At 50.3% G+C, this 26,210-nt stretch overlaps 1 protein-coding gene across 3 annotated transcripts in view; it reads left to right on the forward strand.

Annotated features, from left to right (window-relative positions):
• Positions 1 to 25,054, forward strand: part of spef2 (sperm flagellar 2) — a 941,194-nt gene extending 916,140 nt beyond the window's left edge. For all 3 annotated transcript variants that reach the window (XM_072515585.1, XM_072515587.1, XM_072515586.1), the window contains one exon: positions 24,808 to 25,054. In XM_072515585.1, coding sequence (XP_072371686.1) covers positions 24,808 to 24,948 — 141 coding nt within the window. In that variant the 3' untranslated portion in view covers positions 24,949 to 25,054. The remainder of the gene's footprint in view (positions 1 to 24,807) is intronic.
• Positions 25,055 to 26,210: the final 1,156 nt, after the last annotated feature.

Here is a 26,210-nt window from a genome sequence, read left to right on the forward strand (position 1 = left end):
CGTTTGTGTCTGTGTGCGTATGTGTGTGTCTGTGTGTGTGTCTGTGTGTGAGTGTGTATGTGTGTATCTGTGTGTGTGTGTCTGTGTGTGTGTATGTATGTGTGCGTGTCTGTGTGTGTATGCGTGAGTGGGTGTGTCTGTGTGTGTCTGTGTGTGTGTGTCTGTGTGTCTGTGTCTGTGTGTGTGTGTGTGTGTGTGTGTGTATGTGTCTGTGTCTGTGTCTGTGTGTGTCTGTGTGTGTGTGTGTGTCTGTGTGTGTGTGTCTATGTCTGTGTGTGTGTGTGTCTGTGTGTGTGTGTCTATGTCTGTGTCTGTGTGTGCGCCTGTGTCTGTGTGTGTGCTTGTGTGTGTGTCTGTGTGTCTGTGTCTGTGTGTGCGCCTGTGTCTGTGTGTGCGCCTGTGTGTCTGTCTGTGTCTGTGTGTCTGTGTGCCTGTCTGTGTGTGCCTGTCTGTGGGCGTCTGTCTGTCTGTGTGTCTGTCTGTCTGTGTGTCTGTCTGTCTGTGTGTATGTGTCTGTGTGTGTATGCCTGTGTGTGTATGTCTGTGTGTGTGTCTGCCTGTCTGTCTCTGTGTCTGTGTCTATGTGCCTGTGTGTATGTCTGTGTGTGTGTGTCTGTGTGTGTGTGTCTGTGTGTGTGTGTCTATGTCTGTGTGTGTGAGTGTGTCTGAGTGTGTGTGTCTATGTCTGTGTCTGTGTGTGTGCTTGTGTGTGTGTCTGTGTGTGTGTGTCTATGCCTGTGTCTGTGTGTGCACCTGTGTCTGTGTGTGTGTCTGTGTGTGTCTGTGTGTGTGTGCCTGTGTGTGTGTGTCTGTGTCTGTGTGTGTGTCTGTGTCTATGTGCCTCTGTGTGTCTGTGTGTGTGCCTGTGTGTCTGTGCCTGTGTGTCTGTGTCTGTGTGTCTGTCTGTGTGTCTGTCTGTGTGTGTGTCTGTGTGTGTGTCTGTCTGTGTGTCTGTCTGTGTGTCTGTGTGTCTGTCTGTGTGCCTGTGTGTATGTCTGTGTGTGTCTGTGGGTGTGCCTGTGTGTGCGTCTGTGTATGTGTGTGTCTGTGTATGTGTGTGTCTGTGTCTATGTGCTTGTGTGTGTGTCTGTGTGTGTGTGTCTATGTCTGTGTCTGTGTGTGCGCGCCTGTGTCTGTGTGTGTGCTTGTGTGTGTCTGTATGTGTCTGTATGTGTGTGCCTGTGTGTGTATGTGTCTGTGTATGCGTGTGTCTGTGTCTATGTGTCTGTGTGTGTCTGTGTGTGTGTCTGTGTGTGTGTCTGTGTGTGTGTCTGTGTCTGTGTCTGTGTCTGTGTCTATGTGCCTGTGTGTGTGTGTCAGTGTGTCTGTGTGTGTGCCTGTCTGTCTGTCTGTCTGTGTGTGTGTCTGTGTGTGTGTCTGTGTGTGTGTATGTCTGTGTGTGTATGTCTGTGTGTGTATGTCTGTGTGTGTGTGTCTTTCTGTGTGTCTGTCTGTGTGTCTGTGTGTGTCTGTGTCTATGTGCCTGTGTGTGTGTCTGTGTGTGTGTCTGTGTGTGTGTCTGTGTCTGTGTGTGTCTGTGTATGTGTGTGTCTGTGTCTATGTGCCTGTGTGTGTGTCTGCCTGTGTGTCTGTCTGTGTGTGTGTATGTCTGTGTGTGTATGTCTGTGTGTGTCTGTGTGTGTGTCTGTCTGTCTATGTGTGTGTCTGTGTGTGTGTCTGTGTCTATGTGCCTGTGTGTGTGTGTGTGTGTGTGTGTGTGTGTGTGTCTGTCTGTGTCTATGTGCCTGTGTGTGTGTGTGTCTGTCTGTGTGTGTGTCTGTGTGTGTGTGTGTCTGTGTGTGTGTGTGTGTGTGTGTGTGTCTGTGTGCGTGTGTGTGTGTCTGTGTGTGTGTGTGTGTCTATGTCTGTGTGTGTGAGTGTGTCTGTGTGTGTGTCTATGTCTGTGTCTGTGTGTGCGCCTGTCTCTGTGTGTGTGCTTGTGTGTGTCTCTGTGTGTGTGTGCCTGTGTGTGTCTGTGTCTGTGTGTGTGTCTGTGTATGTGTGTGTCTGTGTCTATGTGCTTGTGTGTGTGTTTGTCTGTGTGCCTGTGTGTCTGTGTGTGTGTCTGTGTGTCTGTGTGTCTGTGTCTGTCTGTGTGTCTGTCTGTGTGTCTGTCTGTGTGTCTGCCTGTGTGTGTGTGTGTGTCTGTCTGTGTGTGTCTGTCTGTGTGTGTCTGTATGTGTGCCTGTGTGCGTGTGCCTGTGTGCGTGTCTGTCTGTGCCTGTGTGTGTGCGTGTGCCTGTGTGCGTGTGCCTGTGTGCGTGTGCCTGTGTGCGTGTGCCTGTGTGTCTGTGTGTGTGTCTGTGTGTGTGTCTGTGTGTCTGTGTGTGTGACTGTGTATGTGTGTGTCTGTGTCTATGTGTCTGTGTGTGTGTGTGTCTGTGTGTGTGTGTGTCTGTATGTGTGTGTCTGTATGTGTGTGTCTGTATGTGTGTGTCTGTATGTGTGTGTGTGTCTGTGTCTGTGTGTCTGTTTGTGTGTGTACAGCTGTGTGTATGTATGTGTATCTGTGTGTGTGTATAGCTCTGTGTCTGTGTGCGTATGTGTCTGTGTGTGCGTTTGTGTCTGTGTGCGTATGTGTGTGTCTGTGTGTGTGTCTGTGTGTGAGTGTGTATGTGTGTATCTGTGTGTGTGTGTCTGTGTGTGTGTGTATGTATGTGTGCGTCTGTGTGTGTGTATGTATGTGTGCGTGTCTGTGTGTGCGCCTGTGTCTGTGTGTGTGTCTGTGTGTCTGTGTCTGTGTGTGCGCCTGTGTCTGTGTGTGCGCCTGTGTGTCTGTCTGTGTCTGTGTGTCTGTGTGCCTGTCTGTGTGTGCCTGTCTGTGGGCGTCTGTCTGTCTGTGTGTCTGTCTGTCTGTGTGTCTGTCTGTCTGTGTGTATGTGTCTGTGTGTGTATGCCTGTGTGTGTATGTCTGTGTGTGTGTCTGCCTGTCTGTCTCTGTGTCTGTGTCTATGTGCCTGTGTGTATGTCTGTGTGTGTGTGTCTGTGTGTGTGTGTCTGTGTGTGTGTGTCTATGTCTGTGTGTGTGAGTGTGTCTGAGTGTGTGTGTCTATGTCTGTGTCTGTGTGTGTGCTTGTGTGTGTGTCTGTGTGTGTGTGTCTATGCCTGTGTCTGTGTGTGCACCTGTGTCTGTGTGTGTGTCTGTGTGTGTCTGTGTGTGTGTGCCTGTGTGTGTGTGTCTGTGTCTGTGTGTGTGTCTGTGTCTATGTGCCTCTGTGTGTCTGTGTGTGTGCCTGTGTGTCTGTGCCTGTGTGTCTGTGTCTGTGTGTCTGTCTGTGTGTCTGTCTGTGTGTGTGTCTGTGTGTGTGTCTGTCTGTGTGTCTGTCTGTGTGTCTGTGTGTCTGTCTGTGTGCCTGTGTGTATGTCTGTGTGTGTCTGTGGGTGTGCCTGTGTGTGCGTCTGTGTATGTGTGTGTCTGTGTATGTGTGTGTCTGTGTCTATGTGCTTGTGTGTGTGTCTGTGTGTGTGTGTCTATGTCTGTGTCTGTGTGTGCGCGCCTGTGTCTGTGTGTGTGCTTGTGTGTGTCTGTATGTGTCTGTATGTGTGTGCCTGTGTGTGTGTATGTGTCTGTGTATGCGTGTGTCTGTGTCTATGTGTCTGTGTGTGTCTGTGTGTGTGTCTGTGTGTGTCTGTGTGTGTGTCTGTGTCTGTGTCTGTGTCTATGTGCCTGTGTGTGTGTGTCAGTGTGTCTGTGTGTGTGCCTGTCTGTCTGTCTGTCTGTGTGTGTGTCTGTGTGTGTGTCTGTGTGTGTGTATGTCTGTGTGTGTATGTCTGTGTGTGTGTCTTTCTGTGTGTCTGTCTGTGTGTCTGTGTGTGTCTGTGTCTATGTGCCTGTGTGTGTGTCTGTGTGTGTGTCTGTGTGTGTGTCTGTGTCTGTGTGTGTCTGTGTATGTGTGTGTCTGTGTCTATGTGCCTGTGTGTGTGTCTGTCTGTGTGTCTGTCTGTGTGTGTGTATGTCTGTGTGTGTATGTCTGTGTGTGTCTGTGTGTGTGTCTGTCTGTCTATGTGTGTGTCTGTGTGTGTGTCTGTGTCTATGTGCCTGTGTGTGTGTGTGTGTGTGTGTGTGTGTGTGTGTCTGTCTGTGTCTATGTGCCTGTGTGTGTGTGTGTCTGTCTGTGTGTGTGTCTGTGTGTGTGTGTGTCTGTGTGTGTGTGTGTGTGTGTGTGTGTCTGTGTGCGTGTGTGTGTGTCTGTGTGTGTGTGTGTGTCTATGTCTGTGTGTGTGAGTGTGTCTGTGTGTGTGTCTATGTCTGTGTCTGTGTGTGCGCCTGTCTCTGTGTGTGTGCTTGTGTGTGTCTCTGTGTGTGTGTGCCTGTGTGTGTCTGTGTCTGTGTGTGTGTCTGTGTATGTGTGTGTCTGTGTCTATGTGCTTGTGTGTGTGTTTGTCTGTGTGCCTGTGTGTCTGTGTGTGTGTCTGTGTGTCTGTGTCTGTCTGTGTCTGTCTGTCTGTGTGTCTGTCTGTGTGTCTGCCTGTGTGTGTGTGTGTGTCTGTCTGTGTGTGTCTGTCTGTGTGTGTCTGTATGTGTGCCTGTGTGCGTGTGCCTGTGTGCGTGTCTGTCTGTGCCTGTGTGTGTGCGTGTGCCTGTGTGCGTGTGCCTGTGTGCGTGTGCCTGTGTGCGTGTGCCTGTGTGTCTGTGTGTGTGTCTGTGTGTGTGTCTGTGTGTCTGTGTGTGTGACTGTGTATGTGTGTGTCTGTGTCTATGTGTCTGTGTGTGTGTGTGTCTGTGTGTGTGTGTGTCTGTATGTGTGTGTCTGTATGTGTGTGTCTGTATGTGTGTGTCTGTATGTGTGTGTGTGTCTGTGTCTGTGTGTCTGTTTGTGTGTGTACAGCTGTGTGTATGTATGTGTATCTGTGTGTGTGTATAGCTCTGTGTCTGTGTGCGTATGTGTCTGTGTGTGCGTTTGTGTCTGTGTGCGTATGTGTGTGTCTGTGTGTGTGTCTGTGTGTGAGTGTGTATGTGTGTATCTGTGTGTGTGTGTCTGTGTGTGTGTATGTATGTGTGCGTGTCTGTGTGTGTATGCGTGAGTGGGTGTGTCTGTGTGTGTCTGTGTGTGTGTGTCTGTGTGTCTGTGTCTGTGTGTGTGTGTGTGTGTGTGTGTGTATGTGTCTGTGTCTGTGTCTGTGTGTGTCTGTGTGTGTGTGTGTGTCTGTGTGTGTGTGTCTATGTCTGTGTGTGTGTGTGTCTGTGTGTGTGTGTCTATGTCTGTGTCTGTGTGTGCGCCTGTGTCTGTGTGTGTGCTTGTGTGTGTGTCTGTGTGTCTGTGTCTGTGTGTGCGCCTGTGTCTGTGTGTGCGCCTGTGTGTCTGTCTGTGTCTGTGTGTCTGTGTGCCTGTCTGTGTGTGCCTGTCTGTGGGCGTCTGTCTGTCTGTGTGTCTGTCTGTCTGTGTGTCTGTCTGTCTGTGTGTATGTGTCTGTGTGTGTATGCCTGTGTGTGTATGTCTGTGTGTGTGTCTGCCTGTCTGTCTCTGTGTCTGTGTCTATGTGCCTGTGTGTATGTCTGTGTGTGTGTGTCTGTGTGTGTGTGTCTGTGTGTGTGTGTCTATGTCTGTGTGTGTGAGTGTGTCTGAGTGTGTGTGTCTATGTCTGTGTCTGTGTGTGTGCTTGTGTGTGTGTCTGTGTGTGTGTGTCTATGCCTGTGTCTGTGTGTGCACCTGTGTCTGTGTGTGTGTCTGTGTGTGTCTGTGTGTGTGTGCCTGTGTGTGTGTGCCTGTGTGTGTGTGTCTGTGTCTGTGTGTGTGTCTGTGTCTATGTGCCTCTGTGTGTCTGTGTGTGTGCCTGTGTGTCTGTGCCTGTGTGTCTGTGTCTGTGTGTCTGTCTGTGTGTCTGTCTGTGTGTGTGTCTGTGTGTGTGTCTGTCTGTGTGTCTGTCTGTGTGTCTGTGTGTCTGTCTGTGTGCCTGTGTGTATGTCTGTGTGTGTCTGTGGGTGTGCCTGTGTGTGCGTCTGTGTATGTGTGTGTCTGTGTATGTGTGTGTCTGTGTCTATGTGCTTGTGTGTGTGTCTGTGTGTGTGTGTCTATGTCTGTGTCTGTGTGTGCGCGCCTGTGTCTGTGTGTGTGCTTGTGTGTGTCTGTATGTGTCTGTATGTGTGTGCCTGTGTGTGTATGTGTCTGTGTATGCGTGTGTCTGTGTCTATGTGTCTGTGTGTGTCTGTGTGTGTGTCTGTGTGTGTGTCTGTGTGTGTGTCTGTGTCTGTGTCTGTGTCTGTGTCTATGTGCCTGTGTGTGTGTGTCAGTGTGTCTGTGTGTGTGCCTGTCTGTCTGTCTGTCTGTGTGTGTGTCTGTGTGTGTGTCTGTGTGTGTGTATGTCTGTGTGTGTATGTCTGTGTGTGTATGTCTGTGTGTGTGTGTCTTTCTGTGTGTCTGTCTGTGTGTCTGTGTGTGTCTGTGTCTATGTGCCTGTGTGTGTGTCTGTGTGTGTGTCTGTGTGTGTGTCTGTGTCTGTGTGTGTCTGTGTATGTGTGTGTCTGTGTCTATGTGCCTGTGTGTGTGTCTGCCTGTGTGTCTGTCTGTGTGTGTGTATGTCTGTGTGTGTATGTCTGTGTGTGTCTGTGTGTGTGTCTGTCTGTCTATGTGTGTGTCTGTGTGTGTGTCTGTGTCTATGTGCCTGTGTGTGTGTGTGTGTGTGTGTGTGTGTGTGTCTGTCTGTGTCTATGTGCCTGTGTGTGTGTGTGTCTGTCTGTGTGTGTGTCTGTGTGTGTGTGTGTCTGTGTGTGTGTGTGTGTGTGTGTGTGTCTGTGTGCGTGTGTGTGTGTCTGTGTGTGTGTGTGTGTCTATGTCTGTGTGTGTGAGTGTGTCTGTGTGTGTGTCTATGTCTGTGTCTGTGTGTGCGCCTGTCTCTGTGTGTGTGCTTGTGTGTGTCTCTGTGTGTGTGTGCCTGTGTGTGTCTGTGTCTGTGTGTGTGTCTGTGTATGTGTGTGTCTGTGTCTATGTGCTTGTGTGTGTGTTTGTCTGTGTGCCTGTGTGTCTGTGTGTGTGTCTGTGTGTCTGTGTGTCTGTGTCTGTCTGTGTGTCTGTCTGTGTGTCTGTCTGTGTGTCTGCCTGTGTGTGTGTGTGTGTCTGTCTGTGTGTGTCTGTCTGTGTGTGTCTGTATGTGTGCCTGTGTGCGTGTGCCTGTGTGCGTGTCTGTCTGTGCCTGTGTGTGTGCGTGTGCCTGTGTGCGTGTGCCTGTGTGCGTGTGCCTGTGTGTCTGTGTGTGTGTCTGTGTGTGTGTCTGTGTGTCTGTGTGTGTGACTGTGTATGTGTGTGTCTGTGTCTATGTGTCTGTGTGTGTGTGTGTCTGTGTGTGTGTGTGTCTGTATGTGTGTGTCTGTATGTGTGTGTCTGTATGTGTGTGTCTGTATGTGTGTGTGTGTCTGTGTCTGTGTGTCTGTTTGTGTGTGTACAGCTGTGTGTATGTATGTGTATCTGTGTGTGTGTATAGCTCTGTGTCTGTGTGCGTATGTGTCTGTGTGTGCGTTTGTGTCTGTGTGCGTATGTGTGTGTCTGTGTGTGTGTCTGTGTGTGAGTGTGTATGTGTGTATCTGTGTGTGTGTGTCTGTGTGTGTGTGTATGTATGTGTGCGTCTGTGTGTGTGTATGTATGTGTGCGTGTCTGTGTGTGTATGCGTGAGTGGGTGTGTCTGTGTGTGTCTGTGTGTGTGTGTCTGTGTGTCTGTGTCTGTGTGTGTGTGTGTGTGTGTGTGTGTATGTGTCTGTGTCTGTGTCTGTGTGTGTGTGTGTGTATGCAGATGAATGTATGCTTTTGTGGAAGAGGGAGGATGAAAGCGAGCGACTGCGAGCAGAGCCGGGAGGATACATCGGAACATTTTAGCTCAGTTGGCTGGACAGCTGGTCCGTGATGCAGAGCGAGGCCAGCAGCGTGGGTTCCATTCCCGTACCGGCTGAGGTTATTCAGGAAGGCCCCGCCTTCTCAACCTTACCCCTCGCCTGAGGTGTGGTGACCCTCAGGTTAAATCACCACCAGTCAGCTTTCTCCCTCAAAGGGGAAAGCAGCCTACGGCCATCTGACTATGGCAACTTTACTTTTGGGGAGGGTTTAAACTAATGTGGCAGGGGGGTGGGAACCAATGCAGGCGGTCAGAGGGTAGTAAAGAGAGGATAGAAACAAAAGTCTGTAAGGAGAAACGTGGAAGGCAGAGAAACAGATTGTACTGCATTTATTTCAATGCAAGAGGCCTAACGGGCAAGGCAGGTGAACTCAGGGCTTGGAGAGGTACATGGGACTGGGATATTACAGCTATTACCGAAACATGGCGAAAGGAGAGGCAGGACTGGCAGCTCAATGTTCCAGGGTACAGATGCTATAGGAAAGATAGACCAGGAGATAGGAGGAGGGGGAGTTGCGTTTTTGATTAGGGACAGTATCACGGTAGTACAGAGAGGATATATCCGAGGGTTCGCCCACTATACGGATAGAACTGAAAAATAAGAATGGTGAGATCACTTTGAAAGGACTGTATAGGTTTGAAGAGAAAGAGATTGGTAAAGAGAAATGTAGGCCCACTACAGACCGAAACAGGGGAATGCATAATAAGGGACAAAGAAATGGCTGAACAATTGAATACATACTTTGGTTCTGTCTTCACAAATGAGGACACAAATCAGATCCCAGAAATGTTGGAGAATGAAAGGTTTAGTGAGAGGGAAGAACTGAGGGAGATCAACATTAGTAGAGAAATGGTGCCTGGGAAAACTGATGAGATTGAAGGTGGATAAATCCCCAGGGCCTGAGAATCTGCATCCCAGAGAGCTTAAGGAGGCAGCTCTGGAAATAGTCGATGCATTGGTGGTCATCTTCCGGGATTCTATAGACTCTGGAACTGTCCCTGCAGATTGGAGGGTCGCTCACGTCACTCCGATATTCAAAAAGGGAGGTAGAGAGAAAGCAGGGAATTATAGACCAGTAAGCCTAACATCGGCAGTGGGGAAAATGCTTGAATCCATTATCAAGGACTTTATAGCGGAACATTTAGAAAGCAGTGGCAGGATCAGTCAGAGTCAGCGTGGATTTATGAAGGGAAAATTATGTTGTTAAAATCAGACAAATGTGTTGGAATTCTTTAAGATGTAACCAGTACAGTCGACAAGTGGGGGGCCAGTCGATGTGGTTTATTTGGACTTTCAGAAGGCGTTTGACAAACGCCACACCTGGAGTATTGTGGCAGTTTTGGTCCCCTTCTCTGAGGAAGGATGTTCTTGCTCTCGAGGGAGTGAAGTGAAGGTTCACCAGACTGATTCCAGGGATGGCGGGACTGTCATGTGAGGAGAGATTGACTCGGTTGGGATTGTTCTCGCTGGAGTTCAGAAGAATGAGGGGGGATCTCATAGAGATTATAAAATTCTAACAGGACTGGACAGGGTAGATGCAGGGAAGATGTTACCAATGGTGGGTGTGTCCAGAACCAGGGGTCACAGTCTGAGGATTCAGGGTAACCATTTCGGACAGAGATAAGGAGACATTTCTTCACACAAAGAGTGGTGAGCCTGTGGAATTCATTACCACAGGAAGTAGTTGATGCTAAAACATTGAATATATTCAAGAGGCGGCTGGATATAGCACTTGGGGAGAATGGGATCAAAGGCTATGGGGAGAAAGCAGGATTAGGCTATTGAGTGGATGATCAGCCATGATGGTGATGAATGGCGGAGCAGGCTCGAAGGGCCAAAAGGCCTCCTCCTGCTCCTAGCTTCTATGTTTCTATGTACGTCCCCAAATAGTCAGCGGGAAATCGATAAGCAGATATTTAGGGAGATTACAGATAGCTGCAAGAAAAACAGGGTGGTAATAGTTGGGGACTTTAACTTTCCCAACATTAACTGGGACAGCAATAGCACTAGGGGTTTGGATGGAGAGAAATTTGTTGAGTGTATTCAGGAAGAATTCCTCATTCAATATGTGGATGGCCCGACTAGAGAGGGGGTGAAACTTGACCTCCTCTTGGGGAATAAGGAAGGGCAGGGAACAGAAGTGTTAGTGAGGGATCACTTTGGGAACAGGACCATAATTCCATTAGTTATAGCCAAGTCCCGCACACATGAGTGTGGCCTCAACCGGGACCTGGGATTCATGTCGCATTACATTCACCCCCCACCATCTGGCCTGCGATATCCTACCAACTGTCCTGGCTTGACACAATTCACACCTCTTTAACCTGGGGTTACCCCATCTCTGGATCTGTAAAGACTTAATTACCTGCAGATGCTCGCATTCAAAATATCATCTTGCATCTTTGACGTTGTCGACATATGTTCTTGGAATCTACCTCTTCATTCACCTGAGGAAGGAGCAGTGCTCCGAAAGCTAGTGATCCGAAACAAACCTGTTGGACTTTAACCTGGTGTTGGAAGACTTCTTACCATAATTCCATTAGTTTTAAGATAGCTATGGAGAATGATAGCTCTGGCCCAAAAGTTAAAATCCTAACTTGGGGCAAGGTCAATTTCAAGGGTATTATGCAGGAACTTTCAAGAGTTGACTGTTGGAGCCTGTTTACAGGCAAGGGGACAGCTGGTGAGTGGGAGTCTTTCAAAAAGATGTTAACTAGGGTTCAGGGTGAACACATTCCTCTTAGAGTGAAGGGCAAGGCTGGGAGAAGGAGGGAACCCTGGATGACTCGGGATATTGAGGCCATGGTCAAAAGGAAGAAGGAAGTATATGACAAGCATCAGCAGCTGGGATCAGGTGGATCCCGTGAAGAGTATTGGGCTTGTCGGAGTAGAGTTAAGAGAGAAATCAGGAGGGCAAAAAGGGGACATGAGATTGTGTTGGCAGATACGGCAAAGGAGAACCCAAAGAGCTTTTACAGATACATAAAGGATAAAAGGGTGACTGGGGAGAGGGTGGGGCCTCTTAAGGATAAACAAGGTCATCTCTGTGCAGATCCAAAAGGGATGGGTGAAGTCCTAAATGAATATTTCTCATCAGTATGCACTGTTGAGAAAGGCACGAACGTTAGGGACTGGAGGATGTGCAGAGGGGATTCACTAGGTTAATCCCAGAGCTGAAGGGGTTGGATTACAGGAGAGGTTGAGTAGACTGGGACTGTCTACTGTAGACCAGTCACCCACTACCCTCTGCGTAAAAAACTTGCCTCGTACATCTACTCTAAACCTTGCCCCTCTCACCTTAAACCTATGCCCCCTAGTAATTGACCCCTCTACCCTGGGGAAAAGCCTCTGACTATCCACTCTGTCTATGCCCCTCATAATTTTGTAGACCTCTATCAGGTCTCCCCTCAACCTCCTTCGTTCCAGTGAGAACAAACCGAGTTTATTCAATCGCTCCTCATAACTTATGCCCTCCATACCAGGCAACATTCTGGTAAATCTCTTCTGCACCCTCTCTAAAGCCTCCACATCCTTCTGGTAGTGTGGCGACCAGAATTGAACACTATACTCCAAGTGTGGCCTAACTAAGGTTCTATACAGCTGCAACATGACTTGCCAATTCTTATACTCAATGCCCCGGCCAATGAAGGCAAGCATGCCGTATGCCTTCTTGACTACCTTCTCCACCTGTGTTGCCCCTTTCAATGACCTGTGGACCTGTACTCCTAGATCTCTTTGACTTTCAATACTCTTGAGGGTTCTACCATTCACTGTATATTCCCTACCTGCATTAGACCTTCCAAAATGCATTACCTCACATTTGTCCGGATTAAACTCCATCTGCCATCTCTCCGCCCAAGTCTCCAGACAATCTAAATCCTTCTGTATCCTCAGACAGTCCTCATCGCTATCCGCAATTCCACCAACCTTTGTGTCGTCTGCAAACTTACTAATCAGACCAGTTACATTTTCCTCCAAATCATTTATATATACTACAAAGAGCAAAGGTCCCAGCACTGATCCCTGTGGAACACCACTGGTCACAGCCCTCCAATTAGAAAAGCATCCCTCCATTGCTACCCTCTGCCTTCTATGGCCTAGCCAGTTCTGTATCCACCTTGCCAGTTCACCCCTGATCCCGTGTGACTTCACCTTTTGTACTAGTCTACCATGAGGGACCTTGTCAAAGGCCTTACTGAAGTCCATATAGACAACATCTACTGCCCTACCTGCATCAATCATCTTAGTGACCTCCTCGAAAAACTCTATCAAGTTAGTGAGACACGACCTCCCCTTCACAAAACCGTGCTGCCTCTCACTAATACGTCCATTTGCTTCCAAATGGGAGTAGATCCTGTCTCTAAGAATTCTCTCCAGTAATTTCCCTACCACTGAAGTAAGGCTCACCGGCCTGTAGTTCCCGGGATTATCCTTGCTACCCTTCTTAAACAGAGGAACAACATTGGCTATTCTCCAGTCCTCCGGGACATCCCCTGAAGACAGCGAGGATCCAAAGATTTCTGTTAAGGCCTCAGCAATTTCCTCTCCAGCTCCTTCAGTATTCTGGGGTAGATCCCATCAGGCCCTGGGTAGATGAAGGCAGTGCAGTCGACGTTGTCTACATGGAATTTAGCAAGGCCTTTGACAAGGTACCACATGGAAGGTTGTTGCAAAAGGTTAAATCTCTCGGAATCCAGGGCGAGGTAGCCAATTGGATACAAAATTGGCTTGGCGACCGAAGCCAAAGGGTGGTTGTGATGGGGAAGCCTGTGACCAGCGGTGTGCCTCAGGAATCGGGGCTGGGTCCACTGTTATTTGTTATATATATTAATTATTTGGATGAGAAGGTAGAAGGCATGGTTAGTACGTTTGCAGATGACACCAAGATTGGTGGCACAGTGGATAGTGAAGAAGGTTATCTAGGATTGCAACAGGATCTTGACCAATTGGGCCAGTGGGCCGATGAATGGCAGATGGAGTTTAATTTGTATAAATGTGAGGTGATGCATTTTGGTCGATTAAATCAGGGCAGGACCGACTCAGTTAATGGTAAGGAGTTGGGGAGAGTTACAGAACAAAGAGATCTAGGGGTACAGGCTCATAGCTCCTTGAAGGTGGAGTCGCAGGTGGACAGGGCGGTGAAGAAGGCATTCAGCATGCTAGGTTTTATTGGTCAGAATATTGAATACAGGAGTTGGGACGTCTTGTTGAAGTTGTACAAGACATTGGTACGGCCACACATGGAATACTGTGTGCAGTTCTGGTCACCCTATTATAGGAAGGATATTGTTAAACTAGAAAGAGTGCAGAAGAGATTTACGAGGATGCTACCAGGACTTGATGGTCTGAGTTATAAGGAGAGGCTGGATAGGCTGGGACTATTTTCCCTGGAGCGTAGGAGGCTTAGGGGTGATCTTATAGAAGTCTATAAAATAATGGGGGACAGAGATAAGGTAGATAGTCAACATCTTTTCCCAAAGGTAGAGGAGTCTAGAACCAGAGGTTTAAGGTGAGAGGGGAGAGATACAAAAGAGACCAGAGGGGAAATTTCTTCACGCAGAGGGTGGTGAGCATCTGGAACGAGCTGCCAGAGGCAGTGGTAGATTTTTTCCTTTAAAAAGCAGACAGTTACGACTTCCGGGTGCGGCTATGCAGAGCTAGGTCGCATATTCGGCAGCTCCTGCTTGGAACGGACTTTTGGGCTCTTTTACAGGGCCCCCACGGCATTTGTTTGACATTTCCCGGTGTGGGAAGAAGGCGGCAATATTCCCCCGACAGTGTCCCCCAGGAAGGGTATGTCTCTTGGTTGCCAGACACACGCAGAAACAGTAAAAGATTTGGCTGCAACTGCAGGATAAACAGGGCCTCTTCCAGCATGCAGGCGGGGGAAGGGCAAGCTTAAAGCTGCAAGCTGACCTGAGGGCCTGTATCAAAGGTGAATTCTAGCAGCAGAGGGAACAACTGTGAAAAGACCTCATCAAGGCCACTGAAGGGACTTCCGGTTGCGGTGATGCCTAGCAACGGGGAATTTTTCGACGACGCAACCCGGTGTGGGGTGTGTGAGAAGGGAGTCCCCCCCAAACGAAGGAGGAAAAAACCGGCGGCGGCGGCTGCAGCGCGAGGAATCGTCGACCAAAGGGTCAGAAAGAGAGAAGCACAAGATGGCGGCGGAGAAAGCGCAGGCGACATGGGGGCCTGAGCATGAAATTGTGAGACGGTGCGTGGAGCTGCTGAAGAGGGAGGTGCTGACCCCGTTGCTACAGGCAATTGAGGGGCTCAAGGAGACATTAAAGACCCAGGAGACAGAGCTCCGCGTGGTGGAGCAGAAGGTGACAGATATTGAGGACGAGATCCTGGGCCTGGCGGTTAAGACACAGACGCACGAGGCACTTCATAAAAAGTGTACTGACAGGATTGAGGCCCTTGAAAATGGAGCGTGAAGGAAGAACCTTCGGATACTGGGTCTCCCTGAGGGTGTGGAAGGAGTGGACTGTGGAGCGTACGCAAGTACGATGCTGAGCTCACTGATGGGTGCTGAGGCCCCTACGGGCCCCTTGGAGGTGGAGTGGGCTAATCGGATTCCGGCGAGAAGACCAAAAGCGGGAGAACCACCCAGGGCGATAATCGTGCGATTTTACCGCCTTAAGGATAGAGAAGAGGTCCTGAGATGGGCTAAAAAGGTGCGGAGTAGCAGATGGGAGAATGCGGTGGTACGGGTGTACCAGGATTGGAGTGCGGAGGTGGCGAGAAGGAGGGCGAGCTTCAACCGAGCCAAAGAGGTGTTGCATAAAAGGAAGGTGAAGTTCGGGATGCTGCAGCCGGCAAGACTATGGGTCACGTATCAGGAGAGACACCATTATTTCGAGACGGCGGAGGAAGCATGGACCTTCATCAAAGAAGAGAAATTGGATCGGAACTGAGGGACTGATGCTGCAGGAAATGTTATTGTTAATGTTACGGTGGAAGTTAATTGAGAAGTAAACAGGGAAGGGGGGAGACATTGGGGAAATGTGGGCGCCGGTGAGGGGGGAAAGACGGGACATAGTTGGAGAATGGGGAAGGGGAGGGGGAGGGGAAAGGGAGCTGCGCCATAAGAGGCGGGTCAGGTAAAGGGATGTTCCCGCACCAGAAAGAATAAGGCGGGAAGACAGGCGCAAGGCGGATGGGAGTTCCCCACATGGGGGGGGTCGAGGAGTGAGCAGGAGTAGCCGGGGTCAGTTGAAGTCAGCTGACTTACGGAAGTAATATGGGGGGAGCAATCATGCTAGAAAGAGATCTAGCGGGGAGGGGGGGGGACAACTGGGTTGCTGCTGCGGAAATCCAAAAGGAAATGGCTAAAGAGTGGGTGGGCGGGGATGGTGTGCGACGCTGGGGGAGCGAGCGGGAGCGCGGAGGCGGGATATGGGATTGGCCTAGAGAAGGTAATGGCTAGTCGACACGGGAGGGGGGCAGGTAGCCCCCTAGTGAGGCTGATCACGTGGAACGTGAGAGGCCTGAACGGACCGATAAAAAGGGCCAGAGTGCTCGCGCATTTGAAAGGACTAAGGGCAGACGTGGTTATGCTCCAAGAGACGCACCTAAAGGTGGCGGACCAAGTTGGGCTAAGGAAAGGATGGGTGGGACAGGTGTTCCACTCAGGACTGGACGCAAAGAATAGAGGGGTGGCCATTTTGGTGGGGAAACAGGTCGCATTTGAAGCAAAGAACATCGTAGCAGATAGCGGAGGTAGATATGTAATGGTGAGTGGCAGGCTGGAGGGAATGGAGGTCGTGTTGGTTAACGTGTATGCCCCAAACTGGGACGATGCGGGATTTATGAGACGGATGCTGGGGCGTATACCGGACCTGGAGGTAGGAAACTTGATTTTAGGAGGGGACTTTAATACGGTGCTGGACCCGGGGCGAGATAGATCCAGCTCAAGGACCGGAAGAAGGCCGGCAGCGGCCAAGGTACTTAAGGGGTTTATGGACCAAATGGGGGGAGTGGATCCATGGCGATTTCTTAGACCTAGGGCTAGGGAGTTTTCCTTCTTCTCCCATGTCCATAAAGTGTACTCCCGGATAGATTTTTTTGTTTTAGGAAGGTCGTTGATCTCTAGGGTGGAAGAAGCTGAATACTCAGCCATAGCGGTTTCGGATCATGCCCCACATTGGGTGGACCTGGAATTAGGAGAGGAAAGGGAGCAGAGAACACTCTGGCGATTAGATGTGGGACTGATGGCGGATGAGGGAGTGTGTGCAAGAGTGCGGGGGTGTATTGAGAGATATCTGGAGGTCAATGACGACGGCGAGGTCCCTGTGGGAGTGGTATGGGAAGCACTAAAAGCGGTGGTCAGAGGAGAGCTGATCTCCATTGGGGCCCACAAAAGGAAAACAGAGGCCAAGGAAAGGGAAAGATTACTGGGGGAGATTTTAAGGGTGGATAGGGAATTTGCAGAGACCCCGGAGGAGGAATTGTACAGGGAGAGGAGACGACTCCAGACGGAATTTGACCTTCTGACCACCAGAAAGGCGGAGGTACTGTGGAGGAAGGCACAGGGGAGGAGGTATGAATATGGGGAAAAGGCGAGTCGCCTGTTGGCTCATCAATTGCGAAAGAGGGCAGCAGCGAGGGAGATAGGAGGAATTAGAGACGAAAGGGGAGACACGGTGCGAAGGGCAGGAAAGATAAATGAGGTGTTCAAGACCTTCTATGAGGAACTGTATAGGTCTCAACCCCCAGAGGGAGAGGAGGGGATGCGGCAGTTCCTGGACCAATTGAGGTTCCCGAAAGTGGAGGAGCAGGGGGTGGTAGGCCTGGGGGCACCGATTGGGGTGGACGAGGTTATTAAGGGACTGGGACGCATGCAAGCAGGGAAGGCCCCAGGACCAGACGGGTTCCCGGTGGAGTATTACAGAAAATATGTGGACTTGTTGGCCCCATTGATGGTGAGGACGTTCAATGAGGCCAGGAAAGGAGGGACTCTACCCCCGACGATGTCGGAGGCGACGATATCATTAATTTTGAAGAGGGATAAAGATCCGTTGCAGTGCGGGTCCTATAGACCCATTTCATTGTTGAACGTGGACGCCAAATTGTTGGCAAAGGTACTGGCATCGAGGATAGAGGACTGTGTCCCGGGGGTGGTGCACGAAGACCAGACAGGGTTCGTAAAAGGGAGACAACTGAATGTTAACGTGCGACGACTATTAGGGGTGATAATGATGCCCCCACTGGAGGGGGAGGCAGAGATAATGGCGGCAATGGACGCAGAGAAGGCATTTGATAGGGTGGAGTGGGAGTATTTATGGGAAGTGTTAAGGAGGTTTGGGTTTGGGAACGGGTTTATTAGCTGGGTTAGACTTCTTTATGGGGCTCCAACGGCAAGCGTAGTTACAGGTCGACATAGATCGGAGTATTTCCGACTATATAGGGGAACAAGACAGGGATGCCCGCTGTCTCCATTGTTGTTCGCGTTGGCAATTGAACCTCTGGCCATGGCGTTGAGAGACTCCAGGAAATGGAGAGGGGTGATTAGAGGGGGAGAAGAACACCGAGTCTCGTTATATGCGGATGACCTATTGTTATACGTGTCGGACCCAGCGGGGGGAATGATAGAGGTTATGCGAATTTTGAGGGGGTTCGGGGATTTCTCGGGGTATAGGCTAAACATGGGGAAGAGTGAATTATTTGTGATACATCCAGGGGACCAGAGTAGAGAGATAGAAGGCTTGCCTCTAAGGAAAGTGGAAAGAAACTTCCGATACCTGGGGATTCAGATCGCTAGGAGCTGGGGAACTTTGCACAGACTTAATCTGACACGGTTGGTAGAACAAATAGAGGAGGACTTCAAGAGGTGGGACATGCAGCCTCTATCGCTGGCGGGCAGGGTGCAAGCAATTAAGATGATGGTCCTCCCGAGGTTCTTATTTGTATTTCAATGTCTCCCTATACTAATCACTAAGACCTTTTTTAATAAAATAGACAGGAGCATCACGAGCTTCGTGTGGGCAGGGAAAGTTCCGAGAGTAAGGAGGGGGTTCCTTCAGCGTAGTAGGGACAGAGGAGGATTGGCACTACCGAACTTGGGCGATTACTATTGGGCCGCCAATGTGGCAATGATACGTAAATGGATGATGGAGGGTGAGGGAGCGGCGTGGGAAAGACTGGAGAGAAAGTCCTGTAAAGGGACGAGTTTAGAGGCGCTGGTGACGGCGCCGCTACCGATCTCACCTAAAAAGTTTACCACGAACCCGGTGGTGGCGGCAACATTGAATATCTGGGGACAGTGGAGGCGACAGAGAGGGGTGCGGGGAGCCCTGGTGGGGTCCCCAATCAGGAACAACCATAGGTTCGCCCCAGGAAGAATGGATGGAGGATTTCAGAGCTGGTTCCAGTTGGGAATTAGGAGGGTGGGAGATTTATTTATAGATGGGACTTTTGCGAGCTTGGGAGCATTGGAGGAAAAGTATAAGTTGCCCCGGGGAAATTTCTTGAGATATATGCAGGTGAGGGCATTTACTAGACAACAGGTGAGGGAATTTCCGTTGCTCCCGACACAGGGGATACAGGACAGGGTGCTTTCAGGGGTGTGGGTCGGAGAGGGCAAGGTGTCAGAGATTTACCGAGAGATGAGGGAAGAGGGGGAGGAGTCGGTGGGCGAACTAAAAGGAAAGTGGGAAGAAGAACTAGGGGAGGAGATAGAGGAGGGTATGTGGGCTGATGCCCTAAGCAGGGTAAATTCCTCTTCCTCATGCGCCAGGCTTAGCCTGATTCAATTTAAGGTGCTACATAGAGCACACATAACGGGAGCAAGATTGAGCAGGTTCTTTGGAGTGGAGGACAAATGTGGGAGGTGTGGCGGGAGCCCGGCAAACCACGCACATATGTTTTGGGCATGCCCGGCACTGGAAGGGTATTGGAAGGGAGTGACGGGAGTGATTTCGCGGGTGGTGAAGGCCCGGGTCAAACCAGGCTGGGGGTTAGCTCTATTTGGAGTTGCGGAAGAGCCGGGAGTGCAGGAGGCGAAAGAGGCCGACGTTGTGGCCTTTGCGTCCCTAGTAGCCCGGCGCAGGATCCTACTCATGTGGAAGGAGGCAAAACCCCCCGGACTGGAGGCCTGGGTAAATGATATGGTGGGGTTCATTAAACTGGAGCAGATAAAGTTTGCCCTGAGAGGATCGGCTCAAGGGTTCACCAGGCGGTGGCAGCCATTTCTCGACTACCTAGGGGAACGTTAGAGGGAAGACAGATGACCAGCAGCAGCTGTGGTGTTGGGTGTTCTAACACACAGAAGAGCCAACACAGTTGCATATGGTACAACGCTTGTTTATTTAAACTCACTATTTACAACTTGGTCTTTGCACTCTGCACGTGGGGGGCTCCCTGCTTGTGGTGTTTCAACAGCTCTTTCATGCTTCCTTCTCCCCAGACCTACTGACCTCCAGGTGTCGTGCTCGTGCTTTTTATGTGGTTGGTGTTCTTGTCTGTGATTGGTTGTGGTGTTGTGTACTCTGATTTGCCTGTTAGTGTGTCCATCATGATGTGTGTGTTTGAATATCATGACATCCCCCCTTTTTACAAAGATATGTGCCTACGTGGTAATAAATATGATCGTGACGTGAGTGCATCTAAGAGTGTGTGTGTGTCGTGTGCAGCATGTGTCTATGACGGAACTATGTACATGGGGCGATGTCGAGTGCGTCACATGAATCCAGTTGTACCATAACATAACAGAAATTCGAACGAGAGAAGAAGAAAAAAAATTTTGAACAGTTGTCCAGTCAGACGACATCTGGAACGATAAACAACAACAGGTTATCATGTAAAATTGTCCAACTTATTAAACATATGAACTGTATTATAAGTCCATTCTAATGGGTTTGCGACGAATTCGGGTTGACCGCCTTAAGGGTGGATCAAGAACCACCGGCTGCTGTGCAGGCATGGCCATGGGTGGCGATGGAAAGGGCGTGATGTGCGGCAGCTCCACAAAGTCATCCTCGGAAGCCTGTTGAGGATCTGGCGTGTTGTGTGGCTGTGAACGTGGAAGTCGGCGAAGGGCGCGCCGATTGCGGCGACGCACGGAACCATCCGGCATGCGAACCAGGAACGAGCGGGGAGCCACTTGTCGGAGGACTTCGGCCGGTGCTGACCAGCCACCATACGGTTGATGGACGCGTACTTTGTCTCCGGAGGACAGGGGGGGCAGGTCCGTCGCTCGTGTGTCGTACCGACCTTTCTGGCGATCACGCTGCAGTTGCATGTCCCGAAGAACCGCCTCATGGTCTGTTGTCGGTGCCAGGACGGAAGGTACCGTCGTCCTGAGGGAGCGACCCATTAGTAGCTGCGCTGGCGAGAGGCCCGTGGATAACGGGGCCGATCGATAGGCCAGCAAGGCAAGGTTAAAGTCCGATCCGGCATCAGCCGCCTTGCACAGGAGCCGCTTTGCGATGTGGACACCCTTTTCAGCCTTCCCGTTCGATTGTGGATGCAGAGGGCTGGATGTCACATGAGTGAAACCATATGCTGCGGCAAAGGACGACCATTCACGGCTGGCAAAACAAGGTCCATTGTCTGACATGACAGTCCTTGGAATGCCATGGCGAGCAAACGTTTCCTTGCAGGCCCCAATGACTGCGGACGACGTCAGATCATGGAGAGGCATGACTTCCGGGTAGTTTGAGAAGTAGTCTATAATAACAATGTAATCTCTGCCGAGCGCGTGAAATAGGTCAACACCCACCTTCGCCCAGGGGGACGTCACCATCTCGTGTGGTAGAAGTGTTTCCGGAGGTTGCGCCGGCTGAAACCTCTGACAGGTTGTGCAGTTGAGCACCATGTTGGCTATGTCTTCATTAATACCCGGCCAATATACCGCCGCCCGGGCCCTTCGTCTGCATTTTTCGACACCCAGGTGGCCTTCGTGTAGTTGACGAAGAATCATCTGGCGCACACTGTGTGGAATGACGATCCTATGCGATTTCATAAGGACCCCGTCTATATTGGTGAGATCATCTCGCACATTGTAAAACTGGGGGCACTGCCCTTTTAGCCACCCTTCCGTCATGTGGCGCATCACTCGCTGCAGCAGAGGGTCAGTCGCCGTCTCTGCGCGTATGTGGGCCAGACAAGGATCATCAGCTGGCATATTTGCTGCTGTCAGAGTCACGTGTGCCTCAATTTGACGCACGAACCCCTCCGCATCTGGTGGTGTGCTCACTGCTCGGGAAAGAGTGTCCGCCACTATGAGTTCCTTCCCCGGAGTGTAGATCAGTTCAAAATCGTACCTCCTGAGTTTGAGTAAGATGCGCTGGAGGCGAGGAGTCATGTCGTTCAGGTCTTTGTTAATGATGTTGACCAGGGGGCGGTGGTCAGTTTCGACCGTGAATCGTGGCAGGCCATACACATAGTCGTGGAACTTGTCCAGTCCAGTTAACAAGCCCAGGCATTCTTTTTCGATTTGCGCGTAGCGCTGTTCGGTAGGGGTCATGGCTCGTGAGGCATACGCAACCGGGGCCCATGATGACGTGCTGTCTTTTTGCAGGAGTACCGCTCCAATACCAGATTGGCTGGCGTCTGTTGAGATCTTTGTAGGGCGAGTCGCGTCAAAGAAGGCCAGCACTGGTGCCGTGACCAGTTTGTGCTTGAGCTCCTCCCATTCCTGCTGATGCGACTGGTGCCAGTTGAATTCCGTCGATTTTTTTACGAGATGGCGCATGTTTGTTGTATGAGAAGCCAGGTTGGGAATGAACTTCCCAAGGAAGTTGACCATGCCCAGGAATCTTAAGACAGCCTTCTTGTCAGCCGGTCGTGGCATGGCTGTGATGGCGCTAACCTTGTCTGCATCGGGACGGACCCCGGACCTTGAGATGTGGTCCCCGAGGAATTTCAGCTCCGTCTGGCCGAAAGCACACTTCGCACGGTTGAGACGCAGGCCATTTTGCCGTATGCGGGTGAAGACACGTCGAAGACGATGCATGTGTTCCTGCGGAGTGGTGGACCAAATGATGATATCGTCCACATATACACGTACCCCTTCGATGCCTTCCATCATCTGCTCCATAATGCGGTGGAATACTTCAGATGCCGAAATGATGCCGAATGGCATCCGGTTGTAGCAGAATCTGCCAAAAGGGGTGTTGAATGTGCATAGTCTTCGGCTGGCCGGGTCCAGTTGGATCTGCCAGAATCCTTTGGACGCATCCAATTTAGTGAATATGTTGGCTCGCGCCATCTCGCTGGTGAGGTCTTCTCGTTTTGGGATGGGATAGTGTTCCCGCATGATGTTGTTGTTCAGATCTTTTGGATCTATACATATACGGAGCTCGCCAGAGGGCTTCTTTACACAGACCATGGAGCTGACCCATGGCGTGGGCTCCGTGACCTTGGATAGGACCCCTTGGTCCTGAAGAATCTGCAGTTGTGCCTTGAGGCGGTCTTTGAGAGGCGCAGGAACCCTGCGAGGTGCGTGAACGACAGGGATGGCGTCCGGTCTGAGTCGAATCTTGTACGTGTGTGGCAATGTCCCCATGCCTTCAAAAACCTCCTGGTTGTGAGCGAGGAGGGAATGGAGATTCGCGTGGAACTCAGCATCCGGGAAGTCGGATATCTCATCTGGAGAGAGAGACATGATGCGCTGTACCAGGTGAAGGACCTTACACGCTTGTGCGCCCAGTAACGAGTCCTTTGATGAGCCCACAACTTCGAAGGGGAGTGTGGCCGTGTACCCCTTGTGAGTCACCTGTAGCTGGCAAGATCCTGCGGACGGGATAACGTTCCCGTTATAGTCAACCATCTTAAGCCGGGATGGTGTGATGAGTGGTTTGACCTTCATGGCCTGGACTGCAGAGTAAGCAATCAGGTTGGCGGATGCGCCGGTGTCCAGACGGAAGGCGACGCGCGATCGGTTGACCGTCAGGGTGGCACACCACTCATCGTCTGGATTGATGGCATTGACCTTGTTGACATCAATGACGGCAACTCTGAAGTCATCCTGGTCATCTGCATCACTTAACTGGAAGTCTTGATGCGTGGGCTGGACGGTCCTGACTCGTGTGCGAGGTTGTCGAGGATGCGCCGGATCCATGGGTTGAGCCGCACGACAGCGGGCTGCGTAGTGGCCTATCATGGCACATCTGTTGCACTGTTGGTATTTTGCAGGACATTGCCCTTTTAAGTGTAGACCTCCACACTTGCTGCACGTCATGACGTCACGGCGTTCGTTGCGCCACTGCGCATGCGCAGTGCGATCTTGCGGTGGGCGCGCCTGCGCAGTGCGTCCCTCGTTGTGGCCGTTATTCTTGGCGCGCACCTGCGCGGGAGACCGCGAAAAGCGCGGGAAGCGGCCGCTGTCGTCCGGGCCGTGGGGCGGGAAGAAATCGACGGCCTGGATGCGTTCAACGTCGTGGGCGGCCTGGCTTGCCGATTCGACGGCTGGGGACCCCCTCCGTGCCAACTCGGACGCCTGAAATCGGGCAAAACGGCAGGTCGCATTTTCATGGAGGACACAGGCTTCCACAGCAGACGCTAAGGTGAGGCTCTTTATTTTAAGAAGCTGCTGGCGTAGGCCACTGGAGGCAACGCCAAAAACAATCTGGTCCCTGATCATGGACTCTGTGGTGGTGCCGTAACCGCAGGACTGCGCTAGAATCCGGAGGTGCGTCAAAAAGGGTTGAAAAAGCTCCTCCTTACCTTGCAGGCGTTGCTGAAAGATGTATCTTTCGAAAGTTTCGTTTACTTCAGTTTGAAAGTGCTGGTCCATTTTGAGGATGACCGTGTCATATTTGGCCTGGTTTTCGCCTTCCTCGAACACCAGTGAATTAAAGACATCATTTGGGTGGGGGCCTGCGTAGAAGAGGAGCATTGCAATCTTCGAATCATCCGAGACATTCTGTTTTTCGGTGGCACGGATGTACAGGTCAAATCGCTGCCTGTAGAGCTTCCAGTTGGTGCCTAGGTTCCCCGTGACTTGCATCGGCTGCGGTTTGCCGGTGTGGTCCATGTCCAGAATGGCAGGTTGGTAGGCAGGTATCGATCCACTCCTGTACCATGTGGTGTTGGGTGTTCTAACACACAGAAGAGCCAACACAGTTGCATATGGTACAACGCTTGTTTATTTAAACTCACTATTTACAACTTGGTCTTTGCACTCTGCACGTGGGGGGCTCCCTGCTTGTGGTGTTTCAACAGCTCTTTCATGCTTCCTTCTCCCCAGACCTACTGACCTCCAGGTGTCGTGCTCGTGCTTTTTATGTGGTTGGTGTTCTTGTCTGTGATTGGTTGTGGTGTTGTGTACTCTGATTTGCCTGTTAGTGTGTCCATCATGATGTGTGTGTTTGAATATCATGACAGCAGCAACCCAGGGGGAGGGGGGGGGGGGGGTTAGTTTAGGTCAAAGATAAAGGGGTTTTGTTACTTGTGTATTGTTTAAAATTTCTGTATTGTTATTGTTGCGTTTGCTTTGTAAGAGGGGAAAAATTGTTGTTTGGGAAAAAAATTTCAATAAAACATTTATAAAAAAAAAAAAAGCAGACAGTTACATGGACAGGGTGGGTATAGAGGGATATGGGCGAAATGTGGGCAAGTGGGACTAGTTTAGTGATAGAAACTGGGCAGCATGAGCAAGCTGGGCCGAAGGGCCTGTTTCCATGTTGTAAACATCTAGGACTCTGTGACTATTATATGAGCATGAGGAAGAGCGAGAGTGAGAACGGAGCCGGGAAGATAACAGAGTGAGAAAGGGTGAGGCTACGATGTACTGGAACTGAGATAGAACACAGGCCCTTCGGCCCTCGATGTTGTGCCAATCCTGGCTTATCTCTTCCTAACCACCACAACTTCCACAACCTTCCTTTGTGCGAGGTGTGACTCCAACCAGCAGAGTTTTTCGAAACCCCACCACCTATTTCCGCTCTCACACACAGATTCCAGATGTGTTTGTTTCCGCACACACACAGATTCCAGATGTGTTTGTTTACTGAATGTTTGTGTTCTTCCTGCAGGATTTCAAGGCCATTCTGCAGAGGAAGCCAGTGGAAAGTGAAGCGATTGCAAGTAGCTCCCCGGAACTCTCGGTGGAAACATCTTCAAACACTCCCACAGATGATACCGGAATTGGTCGCAGAAGAATTGTCAAAACCTGATACCTTTTCCAATTGGAAGACAGGCTTGTGCTGAATGTGGATGTAATTAATTCACAGAAATAAATCCACATATAAATCAGCATTAAATAACTCAATCATTGTCTAACTGGTCCTCCTGACATCATTATGTTTGAGAATTTATCACATTTGAATCATTCCAGCAGAGCAGGAGGCCAGAAGGAGCGGTTGAATAAACTCGGTTTGTTCTCACTGGAACGAAGGAGGTTGAGGGGCGACCTGATAGAGGTATACAAAATTATAAGGGGCATAAACAGAGTGGATAGTCAGAGGCTTTTCCCCGGGGTAGAGGGGTCAATTACTAGGGGGCATAGGTTTAAGGTGAGAGGGGCAAGGTTTAGAGGAGATGTACGAGGCAAGTTTTTTTACACAGAGGGTAGTGGGTGCCTGGAACTCGCTACCGGAGGAGGTGGTGGAAGCAGGGACGATAGTGACATTTAAGGGGCATCTTGACAAATACATGAATAGGATGGGAATAGAGGGATACGGACCCAGGAAGTGTGTTGTGGAAAAAACTAGCCAAAACTTTGAGGTTTCGCAAAGGTCTTTTATTATAACACGAAGTTCGTGGAGGGAGTTAGAGTGACCACCGTCCTTGTAATTGTCCCCAGCTACAAGAGTATAGCAGTACTTTATATGGGTTAATAAGCAATATTTAGAAAAACCGAGGCATTCCTTTGATGAGCCCAGACACAGAAAAGCGAGCAGCGTTAAACAACAGGCCTTGAATTCCCAGCCTAAGAACAATAATAATCGTCTACTCTCAGCAAAATGTGCAGCTGTGCACTTGTTTACATAGTCTGACCTTCTGCCTATTACATGCGGAACGTCTTGACTGAAATAAAGCTAATATATCCATCATGCTTTGCCAAGTGCCCATTGCCATGAAATAGAGTCAAGCAGCCGGTTAAGAAGGAATACAGGGTATTAAGGCAACTAATCCGCCAACTAAAGTTCCTTCTACAAAGTGTAGAAGATTGTAGTTTAGTCGGGCAGCATGGTCGCGCAGGCTTGGAGGGCTGAAGGGCCTGTTCCTGTGCTGTACTTTTCTTTGTTCTTTGTATTTGTCTCATTGTTTACGTGCTAGGCCATTGCAAATCACCCAATGTTATACACCTTTCCTCTTCGCACTGAACATATATTTATTCAGGTAACATTCCAATTCTCTTTAAAACCTTCAGTTGAATCTGTCTCTCTCACTCTCAGACAGAACATTCCGGATCCTAACCACTCGCTGTGTGAAT

Source organism: Scyliorhinus torazame, chromosome 9 (assembly GCF_047496885.1).
Source record: "Scyliorhinus torazame isolate Kashiwa2021f chromosome 9, sScyTor2.1, whole genome shotgun sequence".
Taxonomy (NCBI): domain Eukaryota; kingdom Metazoa; phylum Chordata; class Chondrichthyes; order Carcharhiniformes; family Scyliorhinidae; genus Scyliorhinus; species Scyliorhinus torazame.